The sequence below is a fragment of the Sus scrofa genome, chromosome 9 (genome assembly GCF_054392235.1).
Source record: "Sus scrofa isolate SSC_HxYL_T2T_F1_AM1 chromosome 9, Sscrofa_HxYL_maternal_Yorkshire_Landrace_v2.0, whole genome shotgun sequence".
NCBI classification, from domain to species: Eukaryota; Metazoa; Chordata; class Mammalia; order Artiodactyla; family Suidae; genus Sus; species Sus scrofa.
The window spans coordinates 75,668,541-75,689,369 of NC_139391.1; the positions used below are offsets into that span (position 1 = coordinate 75,668,541).

Sequence of the window (20,829 nt, forward strand, 5' to 3'; positions counted from 1 at the left end):
TATCTGTAAAAGTACTTGAAACAGGCTTGAAGTTAACATATGACTTCAATTAGTATTCTTCTTCCTTCTTTTTGGTACCTGAAATTGTATTGATGTTTGCCTAGTTTTATTAGCAAGTGGCAGAGCTGATTTTCAGTCTTTCTCTGCACATGGCCCCTTCTTTGGTGGCCCTTCCTGTTTTCACTGTGCCTTCTGGTTACCACAGAGATCAATTATACCTTGTTGTTTAGTGATTTATACAATCACCAAGTGAATTGGCTTTCTCAATTTACATGGGAAAGTTAGGCACTTGCCTGTTGGTCTATAGGAAGAGATTCCATAAGACTTGCATTTTCAAGTCATCCCCAGTGTTTCATGGGACATTCTGTTTAACTCAGAATGACTACTTCTTCCTTGTAGCCTTCCCACCCATGGCTAGCAGTTCATATTTTGTTAAACACATTGTAATGTTATTTATTTATTTATTTTTCATGTATTTATTTATTTTTTAATATAATGATTTTTATTTTTTTCCATTGTAGCTGGTTTACAGAACACTTTAAAATGTTATTTATAAAACAGCAAGTTTACTGACAGTTTCAGTAAAGTATACTGTCGTCTCCTTGCCACTATTAGTATTATAATGGTACATTGATAGTTTTACAATTTCATATATTGTCTTCTTTAATTAATTAATTTATTTTTTCTTTCTTTTTTCTTTTTTTTGTCTTTTGTCCTTTTTAGGGCCATACCCGTGGCATGTGGAGGTTCCCAGGCTAGGGGTCTAATCAGAGCTGTAGCCACCGGCCTATGCCACAGCCACAGCAACGCCAGATCCGAGCTGCACCTGCGACCTACACCACAGCTCATAGCAACACTGGATCCTTAACCCACTGAGCAAGGCCAGTGATCAAACCCACAACCTCATGGTTCCTAGTCGGATTCGTTTCTGCTGCACCACAACAGGAGCTTTTATTTTTCTTCTTAATTTATCTGCTTAGTGATTTGCTTGCTTGGTCTCCTCAATTTTTTTCCCCTCAGAATAGCAGGAGGTTTGTCATTAATACATCATTTCAACTTGTGCAGCCAGTGAATGCTTAACCCATTTTCCTATTAAAATTTTATGTATAATGAATTCCGTTTTTGGACAAGTTTCCTCCCTCCTCTGAGCCTTCAGTACTCTCAGTTCACATTGTTGTCCTGTGTAAGTGGTAGTTATCTGTTTATGTGTCTCTCTTACCCAGTGGGCTGTGAGTCCTCAAGTCCAGGGATGGCATTTTATTCCCTTTCATCTGTGCATTCCTCTTCTATGACAACACCTAGCACATGCTTGGCACTTAATAAATCCTGGATAAATTTGTTTTATGGTGCTTTGTTCTCGCTCAGCTTTGTGTATTGTTCAAAGATCAAAAATGTTGTTTGGGGCTCTAATGTAATGTCTGGGGCTCTGTTTGTTTTGTTTGGGGTTTAGTTTGTCATGTATACGGTTGTAGTTGGAGTATGTGGTTGCATCCTTTCCTAACATGGATTTCCTTATCTTCTTTAATACGCTATCCTATTTGAATAGCTTCTGGATTAGCATGAGGATTATATATTTTCACCAATTAGTAAAGGTATTAGTAGAAGAGCCCTTTGGGACTGCTTGATCTTTGCACTTATACCCTTAGCTTCTAGAGAATCCCATTCCAGGAGTCTGGTATTTTTGTATCTGCTTCATCCAGATGTCTCTAAAGTCTGTTGTCATCATATTACTAGCATATGAATGTCAGCTCTGTACCCAGGTTAGGAAGATGGTTAAGGCACAGAGTCTCTGGGAGGAGGGATAATATCACACTGCCATAGACATTCACCAAGGCTGCCCCAGGACCACTGAGGAGGAGCCCCTCACACAGACCTGTAGGGGGAGTGAAAGCCGGGGATCAGGGATGCTCCACAGTGGGGAGTGGTGTTTGAGGAAAGACCTAAGAAGTACATGAAGATTAGCAGGCAAAAGTGGGACAGGGCTTTTCTGTCAGAGAAGAAACAAGAACAAAGGTAAGGGGTTGAAAAGCAGTGTGCTCTACGTGTGGGGGTGGGTAAGACTGCAGGGAGGCAGGGAATGTGGAGTAATGATGCCGGGTACCCAGCCGGAGTCAGGCTCGGCTCAGCGGCCATGCTCTGAGATGTCCAGACTATCCTGTCACCTGGAGGAAGCAGCTCATATGTCAACTCTGCCTACTTGTGTTTTGGCCAAGATTCCTATAGTATAGTGGTTAAGGGTGTGGATTTTGGTGTCAGATGGCTTGGCTTTGAGTCCGGGCTCTGCCCCCTGAGTTGCTTTATGACAGAAACTGGTCTCAGTTTCCTCATCACTGATACAAACATAGAAATGACAGCCTTCATCATTCAAATTATTACAGAGATTAAATGAGTTCATATTTGATGATGCCTAGGATGGCAGCTGGCACTTTGTGTCCTTTGTTTGTTCAACGAAAATGTATTGCTGTGGTTCAGTAGATAATCACAGTTGGGTAAGTCTCTGCTACACCTTGCAGAATGCAAACTTTCTTTTGAAAATCAGTTTATTTTTGAAATTAAATTTATTGGCTAGGTGTTCTGCCTTTGTGTTCCATTTATTTATTTATTTATGGTGCTTTTGAAAACACAAAGTGGCTTTTTTTGGCTTATCCTTTCTCCCTTCTCAACTGAAGGGTTTTCTTAGAAATAGTGAGCTTTTGGCTTCAGGCTGCAGGGGATATTAGAAGTGAAGAAGGAGACTGGAAGTCTCTGGGGATGGTGTTAAGTCTTTCTATCTGCTACACAGGGAGGATTGAAAGGAAGAGTCCAGGAGATGCTTGCTTCTTGAGGTTCTTGATCCAGTAATGTAATCTGGGCTAACACAGAACAGGCTTTTACTTTCTGGTACTTAGATTCTAGAAATAATGATCCTAGGCCTTCACTGTTCCATAGCATATTATCACATGCAAAGAGTTTGAAATGAATTTGTTTACTGTTATTGCTAGTTATCTACGCTGTATAAACTTTACATGGCTTTCAGAGCTCCTAGTTAGTTGGAAAATATTCCAGAAATGCCAGCTTCCAGGACCCTGAAGTTGCCCAATCTTTTCTGTTTGAAGATTCTGAAATCCTTCTACTACCCATATTTGGCAGCTCATTCATTTAAAATTTCCCTGAAATTGCATTTTATTACTAGCTGATTGCATAGACTACAATATCGATGTTGATGTCACTTAAAACCATTTGTTTTTATTTTTGTTTTGGAAGAGTGGTTTTTAAAAACTATGTCAATTAGGATTATTTTGGCAAGGAAATTGTTTAAAGATACCCCTTTTTTATGAACAAAATATTGGAAAGCCTAGTGAATTATATTTTTTGTTATAAAAATGGAAACATGTGATGTGATCCAATATGAAGTTAAACAGGAAAGGCCATTAGTCACTTTTAAAAATTATTTCTTACAAAAAAAATTGCTCTTGAATTCTTCATTTCTCTGGTTTCTGTGTTGTCTTTCCCTTTAGGATGGATCTGTTCTGTAATTAGTGAAGGTACATGTCTGTCTTTAGGCAACAACATAATCTCTATGGCCATATGTGCAAGAGCAGTATAATTACAGTGCAGTAATAATTGGACCATGTGACTGTTTTTGTTTTAATTATTTGAAATCATCTTATCTTTCCATTCCTTAAAGCATACCCTCACCCCCTTTGGGCATAGTATGTACCAGCTTAATGTGGCATCTCAATTCCCAGACCAGGGATTGAACTCAGGCCACAGCCATGAAAGCACCGAGTTCTAACTACTAGACCTCCAGGGAACTCCTTCGTAAAAAAGCATGTTAATGGATAAATCCTTGGGTACCATGTTGATGTCATTTGTATGGAATTAAATACATGCACATTTACACAAACTTAGTAAAAAAAATTCTGCTTTTTATAATGTTCTGATAGATTTTTTTTCTCGTATCTCAAGCATCAATTTAGACTTGATGAAATCAAAAATTATTTTGAAAAATGATTCTTTACATTTTGCTTGATTTATGGAACACAGATTTGTTTATAGATGTCTCTGGCTGAGGAGGTATCACTCTGGGTTGACAAAATAGGTTGTTAGAAATTTTGGGATGTACTTCATAATGAATTAGGAATTTCCATACCTTTATGCACATTTTGTTTAAACAATTTGGTAGGAAATTTAGTGATGGGTACCCATTTTCACTAAATATAAGCTCTTGGCAGACTGTATGTAGAAACTGGCATTTGTCTGTATTCAGGTTTTAACTTTTGTCTCCCTATTTTTTCAGTTGTTTTTATTTCAGTTGCTGCGAGGGCTGTCTTACATCCACCAGCGTTATATTTTGCACAGAGACCTGAAACCACAGAACCTTCTGATCAGTGACACGGGGGAGTTAAAGCTGGCAGATTTCGGTAGGAAAGCAGTTAATTACCAGTCTATTTTGTCACACTGTGAGAATGCCAGGCAGATGGTGGCACTGGATTTGTTTAGGTGCACTTTTTCTATCATTATAGATCCTGGTAAGATTTTTTTCAGGAGTGAAGGAATTTTTTTTTTTTTTAATGATCAACATCATGCTTGGTGGGTTTTTAAAAATTTCATTGTCTGTTAAAGTCTTAAATAATCATAAGCAAAAATCCGATCTCATATATTCCCAAAAGAAAAATCAGTAGAATATATTGAAAGAAATCTACTTTTTCTCCACTTTCTATCATGACAGCTCATTCAAAAGTAGAAGGATGCTGTAAAGAGTCCCCATTTCCCATCACCCAGCTTCAACAATTATCAATATATTGTCAAACTTGGAGAAACCTGAATTTAAGCCTCTGGACTGTTTCAGAGCATCACAACATGTATTCAATTGTGTATCTTGTCCCACAGTTTTAATCATTTACAAATCTGGAGTTCCCATTATGGCTCAGTGATAACAAACCTGACTAGTATCCATGAGGACGCAGGTTCTATCCCTGGCCTCGCTAGTGGGTTAAGGATCCAGCATTGCCATGAGCTGTGGTATAGGTCACAGACACGGCTCGGATCTGGCATTGCTGTGGCTGTGATGTAGGCTGGCAGCTATAGCCCTGATTTGACCCCTCACCTGGGAACCTCCATATGCTGGAGGTGCGTCCCTAAAAAATCATCATCATCATCATCATCCAGGGGTACTGCTAACCTCTCCTAAAGTGACTATTGTTTCAGAAATTCTCAATAACTTTATAAAAGTAGCACTGATGCTGATTTGAGAGTTGAGGTCCTGCCTTGGCCCCATTCCTTAAAGGAATGTAAGAATGTAAGGTTTTAAGGTAGGCCCCTTCCAGCTTAGAAGCTTTCCTCCAGTGCTGACTTGAGCACCCAAAGAGAAGCAGCACTGTTGTGTTGTCCTTGCTGCCTCCCCTCCCTTCATCAAGTCTGATGTTTCCACCCCACCCTGGCTCTGTCACACCAGAGAGACTGCCGAGTTGATTCCCAGCACCAGGAATGCTGATGGCAGTGTGATGCGTTGACTTTGCATGGCCTCAATTCTTTTTGAATACATATTCTGATTAGAAATTTGTTCCATTAAGAGTGGAATGGAAATAGTACCCTTGGGACATAAAGGCACCTGAGGTTGAGAAATGGGCTTTTGCTAAACTATGATTATTTTTTTCTCACCCTACCCCCCGATAAATAAAAGAGAGCAGGAAATGTTTATTTCATATTTCAAGGGTAGTAGACTCTTCATTACCTTTGGAATGAATCCTACTCTGTTGGGTGTGATATATTCTTTTCTTCAAAAATTGAAATAGAACAAAAATTAGCATGATTGGTGATATATTACAAAACTATTTGTTCTCATCTTGTTTGGTAAAAATGATGAAACTGTTATGTGTGTGTGAGTTGTTTGTTGTCAAATTTTAGCATCAAACTAGATGGCTAGGTATAAAGTTGTCCTGTTACAGGGTAGAAAATAGTGGGAGGGTAGGTGGGTAAAGCAGAAATCTGCAGTTCTTAAAATTTGAGGTTATTGGATTTGCTGTGAACATATTTTATAGTTCACAAATAATAAGGATTTAATAAGGATTTATGGTAATTTTCTTCTGGTATGTTAATATGCTATATGGTATATGTTAGAACGAATTATTGTACTGAACATCTAATTTTGTTGAACGTAGTTTTCTTGTATATTTTTAAAACACATTTTTATAAAGTCGATTTTGTCTGTATAACCAAGAGATCAATAGAATTGTATATAAGTGCTTATTGGGGATCATTTTTTAATTTTATGACAACGTTTTTATTGTCAGGTAAGTTCCTGTTAAAAGATTCTAAAGGATCTTTAAAATGGATATTTTGTAATGTCAGATTCAGAAATAAATTGGAATGTATTTTTAAACCACTTAGAAAGTTATTTAGAAAATTATAAAATTTAGAAACTATGAACAACTCAGAGGTAACAAGTGTTAACATTTATGTTGTACCTTTTCCCATATCTTTCTCCTCCTTTCTTTTCTTGCTTCTTCCACCTATCATATAATCCTGAAAAAAAGAAAAGGAAAGAAAGGAATGGAGGGAGGGAGGAAGAAAGAAAGGAAGAAAGGAAGGAAGAAAGAAAGATTCGTTTTGTAAGCAGTTTTCACAAAATATGTCTTGGACATTTTCTCATGTTATTCAATTTGAAAAAAAAAATCATTTATAACGCCTTAGATTTTTCCTTTAATGGCCAAAACCTAGTCTTTTTAGTCAGTTCCTTATCAGTGAGCATTTTGATTCTTTCTAATTGTTCCTAATTATTCACAGTCCTGTATTGAGCGTCCTTCTAGAGAAAGCTGTGTGTGCTGCCATTACAGCGCCAAGTGTTTTATAGTGTTTGATTCTTTAGACCAGGCTGCTCTGCAGAAAGGTTGTACCTCAGTGTCACGTACTGAATCTCCTTTCCTGGAGCACACACTTGGCACGCATCCTGCGCACAAAGTGTAACAAGCAAGGCTTATTCACCAACTGACAATTTCCCCCAATTAATTGTGCATCATTTTTGTCTTTTAATTTAAGACATGCAATTAACTGTGATTTATTGCGCTTGGGCACGTGTTTATGTCTGAGATGAAGGAAACACAGCGGAAACTGTGGAGAAGCTTAGACAGTCAAAATGGGATGGTTCCAGGCAGCAGAACAATTAGAAACACTAGGTCTTAATTCAAAGCTTGATGTGCTTTAGCAGCACTTCCTTTGTCCTACCTTTTTCTCCTATGCGAAAAATATCATAAAATTTTGATTAAAAGAAACAAATGAAATCTGTGTGAGCATAGATCCTGTATCTTAAACACTACTCTTTTTATTAGAAAAACTATATGAGGGGAGAAAGAAACACTAAAATTTATTCTATGTGCCAGACATTGAGAAATTCTAGTTTCTTTGTCTCTTCACCCTAGTAAGGTTTAACCTATACTTTTGATATGGGAATCAGAGAGGATTAGAAATCTGCCCAGGCTTGATCATATGGGTAGCTGCTTACAAAACTGAAATTCAGATTCTTGATCCATATCCTTCAGTTTCAGGTTGCCTAGACCTTTTGTACATGTATCTATTTTACCTAACAGAGCTGCCTAATCTTTCAGTAAATGATTGGCCATTATATAAATTTATGTCTATATATTAATAAATATAGCAAATTATTGTTACATGTTTTTTACATATGATAAATGTGAGACCCATGCAGTGAAAATAGATTGCACTAAAAAAAATGCGCCACATAATTTAAAGAACATTTCATCATTTGACTAGTTCAGTGGTAGTGAGTGAGTTCAACCTGAGAACTCTGGAGATTTTACCTGTTGGACAAGTTAATCCAGATGATAATGTATTGGTAGACCCATTCAGATTTAAAAGGAATGCAATTCTGATTTCCAGGTGGTCAAAATTCTGTACTAATTTTTTTCTTGTAAGTAATGTTGTATTTAAGAACTTATCTGAGACTTATTTTCTAGATGCATTTTAAAAAAATTACTCAGGAGTTCCCATTGTGGTGCAGTGGAAACAAATCCGACTAGTATCCATGAGGATGCCGGTTCAATCCCTGGCCTTACCCTGTGGGTTGGGGATCTGGTGTTGGCTGTGAGCTGTGGTGTGGGTTGCAGATGCAGCTCGGATCTGGCGTGACTGTGGCACAGTCTGGCAGCTGTAGCTCCTATTTGATCCCTAATCTGGGAACTTCCATATGCTGTGGGTGCGGCCCTAAAAAGCAAAAAAAAAAAAAAATCAATATAGTTGATTTACAATGTTGTGTTACTTTCTGCTGTACAGCAGAGTGATTCAGTGATTCATTCAGTTGTTGTTTATCCATTCTATATATGATAGTTTGCATCTGGTAGTTCCAAACTCCTAGTCGTTCCCCTCCTACCCTCTTCCCCTTGACAACCACAAGTCGGTTCTCTGTATCTGTGACTCTGTTTCTGTTTCATAGATGTTCATTTGTGTCATATTTAGACTTCTAGATGCATTTTAAATATGTAAATTACATATGATTTAGAGTCACTGTGGCTTTCCTAATGTAGAGGTGTGCCTTGCCTGTATATAATAAGATAATAAAATGGTGTAGAGGCCCTCCGACTCATTTCTAAAAAGTGTTCATCCTAACATGATCTTTGAGAAAAAACATTTCAAGTCCCTTATCTTCACCCCGTTGCTTCTCCTTGTGCACCGTGTTACAACCAAACCCCAAACGTGTAGCCACATCAGAGCCTCTTACTTAGCCTTTCGCTTTGCCTGGAGTACTCTTCCTCCTGCTTCTCACATAACTGCCTCTTTTTTCATCACGAAGGTCATAGGCCACATGTTACCCATTTAAAGAGGCCACCTTTCCAAAAATAGAATTTTGCCTTTATCATCATCCAGTTCAGCTTCTTCAATAGTACTTACAGTGCACTGAAGTGATTTGGTTCACTTAGTTTATATGTTGATTTTTTTGTTTCTGCTACTTGATGGTAAGTTCCATGAGGGCAGGGACTTGGCCTGTCTTGCTCACTCTTGGCTGGGCGATATCTGTAACATCCGAGGCACTCAGTAAATGTCAGTCTTGTGCAGGAACAATATGCGTAACAAAACTGAGTACTAGTGTAAAGACTGAGACCCACCTGAATTTGCTGATTTCTGCTTGATCTGCTTTAGCAAACCAGCAGTTTACAAATTAATTTTCTCTTCATCACTGCTGTTCTGGCTGGGCACAGTCCAGAATACAGATGGACTTAGATGGCTTCAGATGGCCCTGGAACCTCAGGATTGCTTAGAGGCTCTGATCCATTGACCCTACATACCTGCTTGATATTATATTTGCAGCTTCAGGCTGCAGAAATAAACATGATTGAGCGGCTATAAATATGCACAAAAGATGTGTAAGATTTGAAGTTCCTGCTCTGCAGACCTTAAATGATTGTCTAGTTGTACTATTGTTGAGAGCAAAGTGTATTAAGCCTTGAATTAGGAAAACTAGCTCTGTCTGTAACTAGCTTATGACTTTTAAGAAGTCATTTATCCCCTCTGAGCTTATGCTCCTCAACTGAAAAGTAAGTGCACTGAATAGATACTTTCTAGTGCTGATTTTTTATGTTATATGCTTCTGAAATTAGTTTAACTTACTTTCTGATGACCAGATATTCACTGGTGGATAGCTCTCTGTCCACTGAAACCATAATCAATGCTTTACTCTCTCTTCCTAGGATCTGATTTTTTCTTCTAGCTTCTGAAAATTCAAATAGGTGAGAGCCACACTTTTATGATATACGTTGAGATCACATTAAAAGGAAATTATCATAGTATGACAGATAAATGCATAAGTAAACTCAGCAAGAAATTAATATTCATTTGCAGTATGAAAAATGTAAAGGTATTTTTCCATGTGAATGAGATTAAACCAAAATAGATGAGTCTGTAGAATTGCAGCTTCCTGTAATTCCTGTAACACGATGATGGTGGCATCCACATTTTCCAGCCATTCTTCTGCTATTTTTAGGGGTCATGGCCTTGCTATATGGAACACAGCTGGGTTCACTTTGCCCGTGACAAAAAGAGACAGTGAGAACTCTCTATTATAAGCATTTAAGGTCTTGGCTTAGTTTACTGGCTTTCCAACTGCAGAAACTGAGTTAAACAGCTCTTGGTTTTAATCAAGTAAAATTATACAGGTCTCTTTCCCCCCAGAGGGCTAAAGTATTACCTTCCTCATGTTGGTAGTTTCCTCCTCCAGGCCGTTCCTTGTCATGATTTGAAAAAGGAAATTATTGTAAATCACATTTTAGATTAATTTGCAGAACACATCAGCAATGTGATTCCGCAGAGGCCAGGGTGAGTGCTCAGCTTGTTTTGTATTGTGGCTCTTAGAATTCATGTAGGGAATTGTAGAAATCAGAAAGAAATCAACTGCTTTCAGATGCAGAGTAGAGTCTGTCAGATTGATAAATATAAAGTTTCTGAATAAAAGCCTGTTAGTCTCCGAAGTATAGACTCCTAACTATTTTTTTATCATTAGCATATAAAATTCACCATTGAAGTCACAGTTATAAATTCAAGGTTAGATATAAATTAGTCTATTGTTTTGGCCTGTGGGATTCAATTTTACTGTATTTTAAATTTAGAATGTATTTTCTGTTAGCAAAAGTATCTTTATTATCTAATGTGAGGTGTCACTCTACTTTTAGAATGGTCCTTTGAATAGTTTAACAGGTAAGCAGTTTTAATGCAAAGTTCAGAAAATTGCTTTCATATAACTTTGAAAACTAAACACTATTTTTATAATAATTTGTTCTATAATATGAACCAAAGAAAGGGCTTTTTTCCCATAATTTTTTCTGGATTTCATTAAAATTCCAAGTCAAAATGTGAATATCTTAAAATCTATCCAGTAGACTATTAAGATTCCATGTTAGAAATAATTTGGTTGACATGTGAATTAGACAAAGTTATCCCCCAACTCATAGTTTTTAAGATGGGGTAACCCATTTGAAAAGGCACATTGACACTTAAAATTGTCTCCTTTTGGATCATGAAATCATTACTTAGCTTCATTATTTAAATATTGTTTAATATCCTTGCTTAACCCCTCAGAAGTTCTCTTGCATTCAAGAGGGATGATGATGACATTTCATTCTATTGTTTTTTTCTGATTTGCATTATTGTAATGTAACTTTTTCCTGGGCATGTTAACATGCTACCTACATGTGTTTTTTCCTCCTTTTTTTCATCTAAAAATTTTTTTTATTGAAGTATAGTTGATTTACAATGTTCGTATAAGAGTCTGTAAGTGCATTTGTGTTGCTCAGATGGCATCATTTCATTCTTTTTATTGGTTGAGTTTTATGTATGTATATATGCATGCCACGTCTTCTCTATCCATTCATCTGTCCATGGACATTTAGGTTGTTTCCATGTCTTTTGTCTATTGTAAATAGTGCTGCTGTGAACATAGGGATACATGTATCTTTTTGAATTACAGTTTTGTTTGGGAATATGCCCATGAGTAGGACTACTAGATCATGTGTTACTTCTGTTTTTAGTTTTTTGAGGAAACTCCATACTGTTTTCCATAGTGGCTGTAGTGGAATTCTCTTGTGGTACAGTGGGTTAAGGATCTGGTATTGTCACTGTAGCACCTTGGGTCACTGCTGTGGCTTGGGCTTGATTCCTGGCCCAGGTGGGTTCAACCAAAAAAAAAAAAAGAGAGAGACCATAGTGGTTGTACCAATTTACATTCCCACCAACACTCTCCAACCTTTATTGTTTGTAGATTTTTTGATGATAACCATTCTGATCAGTGTGAGATGATACCTCATAGTGCTTTTTGTTTGTTTTTTAATGTTCACTGTTTAGAGTGTTCAATTCAGGGATAATTTCTGACATAGCAGTAGAAAGCTAGGATGGTCATATGACCAGCAAGTCTAATTCCAGAGCTCGCATTCTTTCAAGGTTGTCAGACTCCAGCTCACTCCCAACTCCAGTCCTCTCCTACTGTCGTATCTTCTAGGTGAAGGTCCCATGCCCCTGGCCAGCCTCCCTCACAGCCCAGTCAACCCCCACATTTCCTCTCCTGCCTTTCCCATGGCTATGGACCTCCGCCCTCTTTACACTCACACACTCACAGCCTTTCATCCCGCATTTGCAAATGAGGCTTTGTGTTTTTTCACAAACCAAAAAACACCCCTGCATTCTGCATGTGGTCCCTAACCAGGGGAATCATCGTAGGAAAGCAGATCCTCATTGTAGTTTTGATTTGCATTTCCATAATAATTAGTGATGGTGAACATCTTTTCATGTGTCTATTGGCCATCTGTACGTCTTCTTTGGAGAAATGTTTATTTAGGTCTTCTGTCCATTTTTTTGGTTTGGGTTCTTTTTTGTTGTTGAGTTGTATGAGCTATTTATTTCAGAAATTAAGCCCTTGTCAGTTGCATCATTTGCAAATATTTTCTCCCAGTCTGTAGGTTGTCTTTTTGTTTTGTTTATGGTTTCCTTTGCTGTGCAAAAGCCTTTGAGTTTGATTTGGTCCCATTTGTTCATTTCCGCTTTTCTTTCTATTGCTTTGGGAGACGGACCTAAGGAAACATTCATAAGGTTTATGTCAGAGAATGCTTTGCCTATGTTTTTTCCTCCTTTTAAATGGACTTTGTTTTTAAGAGCAGTTTTAGATTCATAGTAAAATTGAGCAGAAAGTACAAAGAATTTCCATATATCCCCTCTACCCACACATATATAGCCTCCTCCATTATCAACATGCCCCACCAGAGTGGTACATTTATTACAACTGATGAACCTACATTGACACATCAGTACCACCTAAAGTTCATAGTTTACATTAGGGTTCACTCTTGATGTTGTACATTCTATGGGTTTTGACAAATTATAATGCCACGTAATATATTTGCCATTACAGTAGCCTACAGAAGAGCTTCACTGTCCTAAAAAATCTTCTAAAAACTTACATATTTTTAAATTGTAAATGGAAATAAGAAAGAAATATATGAACTGTAACTAATAAGCATATTCCTCTCTGTCTATGAGAAATCCCTCTTTAGTCACCATAAAGCAGATTGAAGCCATGTGGATAGGGGTTGATTGCTAAGAATGGCAGCTTCAAACTCTATGGAAATGAGTAAATTCAAAAGTGTTAGTTCATTTTTAGCCAAATCCCACATGTGAGGTAACGAGGCATCTTAAAATGCAGAACAGACTGCTTCAAATAGGGCCAATCATCTTATTCTCCACTCTTGGTGGAAACCTTCTGAGCAAAGGGATTTCAATATGCAAAATATTATTATTGTTTTTCTATACAATACGAGGGCAAACTTGTTGGCAGCAAATCGGAGAAGTAATGCAGAATATGAGTTGAAATATACCAGGATAGCCTTCAAAAATCTGTATGTGGAATGACTGGAACCCTACCTAGGTGCTGGCAGTGATGACCATAGTAGAAGAATTATAAATGATGTTAGCAAGAATAGCACTGAAATGAAAACTAGAATCATGTAACACTCATCTGCTATTTAAGTCCACATTGATTACACTTGAACATGAGTTTTTGTAACCTATAGCTAAGTGTAAAAGGTTGCCTAGAGTTAGCAGTTCATTCATGTCTCTTGTTTGTGGATCTCTCTCCATCTTCTGCTCTTTACCTTCCAAGAAACCACATTTTAAAATGTAGCCAAAACCAGACTCAACTGATTCATGCATCAGTATGCCTGATTTATGCTAGAATTGTGGCTGACAGTGAGTCATTGTCTAAAGCACATGTTTCCTAAAATTTTTACTGGAAGCAAGAAAAACTGACTGGATACTATGGGAAATCTGACATTTACAGTAAATTCTGAAAGTTAGGCATGCTTGAAAATTTTACGATTTTGATTTTTTTTCTTATTTTAATACTGTCGATTTAATATCAGTTTGCTTTCCTCTTTGGTTCTCTAAGGTATTTTTATTTTTTAAAGTTATATTGAAGCATAGTTCATTTACAGTGTCATGATAATTTCTGCTGGACCACAAAGTGATTTAGCCACCCAATTATACACATACATTCTCTTTCAATTTAAGATGTTTTTAAATTGCTTTATGTGTTGGTTTATTGCTTTTAAAATAGTGCATATTCATATTAATATTTAAAATTTTCCTTCTCACCTTGAAGGATTTCTTCCATTGCAATAGATACACATAGGATGCGAGGAGTTTTCTTCTTTTAATGAGAGAAGAATGTACTGGAAAATTAAAAAATAAAAAACAACTAAGAGCTAATGATCTGTACTGCTTAGGAAATTTAGATACACAGCTGAAAAACAATCCTTACTTTATCACATACTATAAAATAACCTTGATGTGTGTGTAATCAAGATTACAGATCTAAAATAATGTAACTTTTTTGCACAAATTCAAGCTTTAAAAATGGAATATCTCTCTATTAAGTATCTGTCAAGTTATTTAGCATTCTAATTTTTAATCTGGAAAGATACTTACATAAAGGGCAGATTGAAGTGTTTATTCCAGTTTGGGAGTCGAGTTCTCAGTTAAAGAAATCTATCGTGTGAAACAAGTACCAACCCATTTTACATGTGGAAAGTGTGCTTTGAACCAACCTGGAAGTCATAGAATGAGCAGCACTGGGTGAAAATGGTCAGTGAGCTGCCTACATTGAGTCCCCCCATCAAGAGAATGGGACAACAGAAGCATAAAGAGAAGTATAAGAAAAGTTGGAATATTTTAGGATAATATGGTTATGATGGCCTCTGTGAAGTTGTCAGTAAGCTCTCCAAGCTACTTAAAGCAAGTTAGGAACATTTAATGGGAACCATTAATATTAATCTTACAAGAACAATATGAAATCGATATGAAATGCAAGCATTTTGCTGAAAGAACTAGAAGCAGAATATGACATTTTTATTTGTGTGTGTATTTTTTTTAAGACTTTGCCTGTGGCATATGGAAGTTCCCAGGCTAGCAGTTGAATCAGAGCTGCAGCTGCCAGCCTACGCCACAGCCATAGCAGTCCAGATCTGAGCTGTGTCTTCAACCTACACCGCATTTCACTGCAGCTCTGGATCCTTAACCCACTGAGCAGGACCAGGGATCCAACCTGCATTCTTGTGGGTACTAGTCCAATTTGTTACTGCTGAGCCACAACAGGAACTCCTATGATGTTATTTTTGAAGTTATCATCTAACTATTGCTTGAGTCATATCATTAGGAAAGTCTTATTCTTTTTGTTTTTTGGAATAAAGGTAACAACTCTGAGGTGAAAGTTGAAATAAATCTGTTATAATTGTATAAGAGAAAAGGAAAACCTGTTATATTTACATTTTCAGAATTTTATTTTTATTTATTTATTTATTTTTTCCCGTTTTGGCTACCCCTGCAGCATATAGAAGTTCCCAGGCCAGGGATTGAATCCCAGCCACATCTGTGACCTACACCACAGCTGTGGTAACTCAGGATCCTTAAACCACTGTGCTGGGCCAGGGATGGAACCAGCAATGCAGAATTTTTTAGATTTTCTCTGGATTTTGAAGAAACCTTAGGTTATCTAGTCCAAACCGCTCATTTTAAAACTATATATTTTGGTCCAGAGATGGAAAATTAAGTTGACATTGTGCCTTTTACTTAGTAAACATCGTGTCACATTATTATTAATATTATTACCAATGTCTCTACAGCCCTAATGTAGTTCCCAAAATGCTGTTGATAACTTCTTTAACACATGCATTGTCTTAGTTCCCAAAACATGTGAGAAGGCAGATGTGCTAACCAGATGTCCAGGTCAAAATAGCCTCTGTTCGTCTGATGACTTGTGAGATGGCTCAGTCCTAAACACTGGGACTAGAACATGTTCTTGAGGAAACCGCAAAAAACAATATAAAGAACATTTCTCACAGTAAACCTGTAGGAAGCCCCATTGGAAATATAAATTGGAATAAAGCCATGGTAATTTATGAACTTGAAGGAACCATCCTCTTTCATTATATTCCTGGGTTAAATTAAAGCCTTGAGAAGCCCTGTGCGCAAATGAAGTCTGTATTGGTGTTCCCCTTAGTGACTTAGCAGTGCTGGGTAGTAGGTGACAAACACTCTTGATGCTGCCCAGTGGGTGGAATCTTCTGTTCAAATCTTACTTCTTCCAAAGGCTGGAAAGAAACAGCACACAGGAGTTCCCATTGTGGCTCAGTGGCTTAAGAACCCGACATAGTGTCCCTCAGGATGCAGGTTTGATCCCTAGCTTCACTCAGTGGGTTAAGGATCTGGCGTTGCTGTGGCTGTGGTGTAGGCCAGCAGCTGCAGCTCCGAATTGGACCCTTAGCTTGGAAACTTCCATATGCCTCAGGTGCAGTCCTAAAATAAAGATAAGAAAGAAAAGAAACAGTACATAGTGGAGGGCGGGTGGAACTGTAACAGAAGTTCTAAGAAAAACGTTTTTACATCTGCAAGAGAAAACATTTTACATGGAAACAAATATACCCAAGTGAAAAAAAAAAAAGAAAAAAGAACAAAATATCCCAGAATGGTTAGGGTGCAGATTCTGGAGCCAGATGCCTGAGTTTGAATCATGCCTCTGCTGTTAACAAATTGTGAGTCACTGAAATTCTCTATGCCTTAAATTTACTTGTTTCAAAATGAGAATGATCATGGTAAGACTAGGCACCTCACAAAATTATAAGAAGAGTTAAATAAGTTAATACTTAGAAATCATTTAAAGGCAGTGCCTGGCTTATGCACAATCCATACAAAAGTCCTTTTTTTTTTTTTTAAATCCTTTAGGGCTTAGGAGTTTCTTTTTTAATTTTTAAAAAAGTTTTCATTTTTAATTTGTTTTTCCTCTCTCTCTCTTCTGTCTCTTCTGTCTCTCTCTATAGAGAGAGGGAGAGAAAGAGAGAGAGAAATGTGTGTGTGTGTGTGTGTGTGTGTGTGTATACATAAAATGCATTTTTAAGGGTTGTACTCCTTTTACAGTTATGACAAAGTATTGGGTATATTCCCCATGTTGTATAAATACGTCATTTCAGCCTTACACTCAATAGTTTGTACCTCTCACTCCTCCATCCTATATTGTCCCTCTACTCTCCCCACTCATAGCCACTAGTTTGTTCTCCATACCTGTGAGTCTATTTCTATTTTGTTATATTCACCAGTCTGTTGTATATGTTAGATTCCACCTGTCACATATCATATAATATTTGTCTTTCTCTCTAACTTAATTCACTTAGCATAATGCCCTCCAAGTCCATCCACATTGCTGCAAATGGCAAAATATTCTTCTTTTTTATGGCTGAGAAGTATTCCACATCTTCCTTATCGATTCATCTGCTGATGGACATTTAGATTTGGTTTACAGTTTTTTTTTTTTTAATTTGTTGTTTTTGTGGCTGTAGCCAAAAAATATGGAAGTTCCTGGGTCAGGGATTGAACTTGCACCATAGAAGTGACCCAAGCCAACTACAGTGACAATGCCAGATCCTTAACTCACCATGCCACAGGGGAACTCTGGAATTAGGGTATGAGTGTTCAGATGTTATTTATTTTTCATGTGTTCTTTTTTTTTCTCTAAAATGTATAACATGCTTTCTTGCTTTTGTAAACAAGGATATAAGATGGAATGTTATTTAATAGTTCATTCAACAGATTTTTACTGAGCGCTTACTATCTACCCAGCCCTGTGCTCATGGCTGAGTATGCAGTGTCAATTAAGGTGACACAGTTCTTAAGATCTTTCTCTTGGTGTCTTTGCAGTCACCATTTGGAATATCAGTTATTGTGTTAGACAGAGATGCCCTTGGACTAGGAAGTAAGCTAAGGTTAAAACCACTCTCGTATAGCTTATAGATAACGTCTTTTATTTCTAAAGTATAATAACTGGGCAAGGTAAGACTTTAAAAATAATTATTTACAAATTAATGTTAAAAGCTTCCTGTGGTTTTTAGCTCAGATTTAAAGATATCTCTATCGCAGTGCCATTTAGTTTAGCTTCTCTAGTAAGGGACTAAAGATAATTTAATAAAAGGAAATCATTCTTGTGATTAAAAAATGTTATGATAGATTTGTAGCACTGGCCATTCTTTAAGAATAAAATTTTGCTTCATATTGATTTTTTTTAAGAGGTGGAACACTGTGTTCTAAATACCAGACTGAAAATCCACTGGCACGATACATTTTCTCTTCATAAGCAACATCTGAGTGCTTCTGTCAACTATTTCATTAGGAAAGAACTGTGAGATGAGGAAATTTTGTGAACCACAAGAAAAATCAGTTCTAATGAAAAATACAATTAAACCTTAGTGTACAGTTTAGTAAAGGAATGAGTAAACCCTTGAAATAGCTAAAACAAAGAGTACTTCTGTCCAGTGTCAATGTTTATAGTCTCCAAGGAGATAATCTCACTGCAGAAATTAGTTTTACATTATCTGGTAATGCTGAATATAAATGAAAAATGGCATATTGATTTTTTTAAGGGTCTTCAGAGCTTTGCTGCTCGGTAAAGCAGTGAAATTGGTTGAGAAGAAGACTAGGTGGGACCATTATAACTTGTCTTCTAAGGCTTTTCTGGCAGTTTTTTGGAAATTAGGTTTGACATCTAAGTTCACGTGGCCAGTCTTAAAATCTCAAGAAGAAAAATAGACAATGATAAAGGTGCACAAACTAAGGAATACATTTTAATCTTCAAAAACAAATATGCGTAGATTGTCAAAATGAATGATTTAAGATAATGGTACGTGGTAGATTGCTTAGCAGTACATTCCATCCAGTGCAGTGTAGCATGCAGCTTTCATTACAATAAAATTCCAAGTACCCTACATTTTGTCAGCCTGGGTTATGTCAGCAAACTCACTAAATTTTAAGAGTAGCTTATTGTAACTTCTTTCTGAGTGACATGTCTGTGGCCCACTCTGGATGTGGGCATCTCTGCCACACAGTGTTGAAACAGGCTGATCATCTTGCCTAGTTCAATATGTAGAAGTCATTGCAGACTCTAGTATCAGAAAGCGTTCTTAGTTTTGAATATTAAATTCCACGTCTGAAAGCATTCTAGTGGTTGTGTTGTTGAAACATTTTATCTGAAGCACTCGACATTAGATTGCTCTTAGGAAATGAAACCGATTCAAACTTCTGTTATTTCTAATAATAAAGCAGCACCTTATAGTTTATAAGGTGATTTCTTAACTCTTATTTTATTTATTCTTATAACCCTAAGAAGTAGGCAGTACAGGTCTTATTACCCCATTTTTAATATGTAATATTTTTAATTATAATATTTTAATTGTTATATATTTTTTAATTTAATTTTTTGTTTTGCGTTTTAGGGCCACACCTATGTCATGTGGCAGTTCCCAGACTAGAGGTTTAATCAGAACTGCAGCTACCAGCCTACACCACAGCCACAGCAACACCAGATCCAAGCCTCGTCTGTGACCTGCACCCCAGCTCACGGCAATACTGGATCCTTAACCCACTGAGTGAGGCCAGGGATCAAACCTGCATCCTCATGGGTACTAGTCCGGTTCATTGCTGCTGAGCCACAATGGGAACTCCTTAACTGTATTATTTTTAATACTACAAGCACATCGACTTGGGCTTATAATTTTAGCTCAACTCGAGCGTCAGAATGACTAACATTTTAACATTGACATTTCTGTTGAGTCTATAGGCTGAAAGTAATTTTTCTTGAAATCGTCTTATACGATCACATATCTTTTAAATATCAACATGAAGAGTATTCAGATTGTTCTGATTGTTATGATCAGTGATCTTTTAAATATGAAAATTATAGATAAATCCCTTTTGCTTTCCAGCACTTATCAAGGAGAATAGCTATAAATAAATTCTTTGAAATCGCTCTGAGAAGTAGAGAAATTTTAATGAAAAATTTGAAATTGTCTTTGAATTACTAAGCGAATGCCAAAATAATCACAGCAGTTTGCCCCACCGGCTCTCAAGGTTATCTGTAAATTGAAAACACAAACATTAACGGCAGTAACTAACATTCTCTTGTTTGCCTATTTGCTCTTTCATTGCCAAAGATAAAATTTCTCGAAGGCGTTAAAAACAAGAACAAAATTCAAAACCTTTTTTTTTTTTCTTAAACATATGTGACACCAAGCAAGGTGCTCATTAGACTTTATTCCGCCACTTCCATTCCTCTGTCCAAGATGCCCAATCCCTACCAAGCTGTCAGTTCACAGACAGTCATCCTCAATGCTGGTAGCAGGTGATGGGGGCATCTGGGGAAGAAAGAATGAGAATGACTGGTCTCCTTCATAACTGTGAATTTTTTTGTTGAGAAACACAAGTGTATAATTGTCTTGCTCATAAAAACATAATGCTTAGTTTATTTAGAGTGTAAGAGACCAGAAAAGACTATAGAAATATTGGAACTGGAACTTTTTTGTCCTTGTTATTATTTCTTGAAGGAGCCAGACAGTTTCTCCGATTAGTTGAATGGCTACTGTCCCCTGTGTACACTTGCCTTTTAAAAACTGAGGAGCCAGTGCCAGCTTTTGATTGCTGTGTCTTTCCTGCTTCTGTGAACCTGAAAAGATATTTTAAAAATTGTGATCACTTGAACATTCTTAATGAAAAGTAATTTTTTAACTACAAAAATGTTTCTTGGTCAAATCAGTTTTGGGTGAGCTACAGGTATGTCTTTCCTGCTTCTCCCTGCCCAGTGGAATCACAGCATTTACTAGCTGGGGAATAAAGATGCTTGATCTTTTGCAGTTAAATTAAAATCTGACATTAGCTCTCCTAAATTTAGTTCATTAAGGACAGATTTTTGACTCATGGAACATAAGGTGGGGAAATGTTGCTGTGTAAGTTATCTTTGTGCTATCTAACTGATTACCA

General features: G+C 36.9%; 1 protein-coding gene across 9 annotated transcripts in view; it reads left to right on the top strand.

Moving 5' to 3' along the window:
- The window catches only part of CDK14 (cyclin dependent kinase 14), a 631,911-nt gene that overhangs the window by 320,154 nt on the left and 290,928 nt on the right, over positions 1-20,829 (top strand). For all 9 annotated transcript variants that reach the window (XM_021102363.2, XM_084976986.1, XM_084976983.1 and 6 more), the window contains one exon: positions 4,280-4,403. In XM_021102363.2, the coding sequence (XP_020958022.1) occupies positions 4,280-4,403 (124 nt within the window). The remainder of the gene's footprint in view (positions 1-4,279; positions 4,404-20,829) is intronic.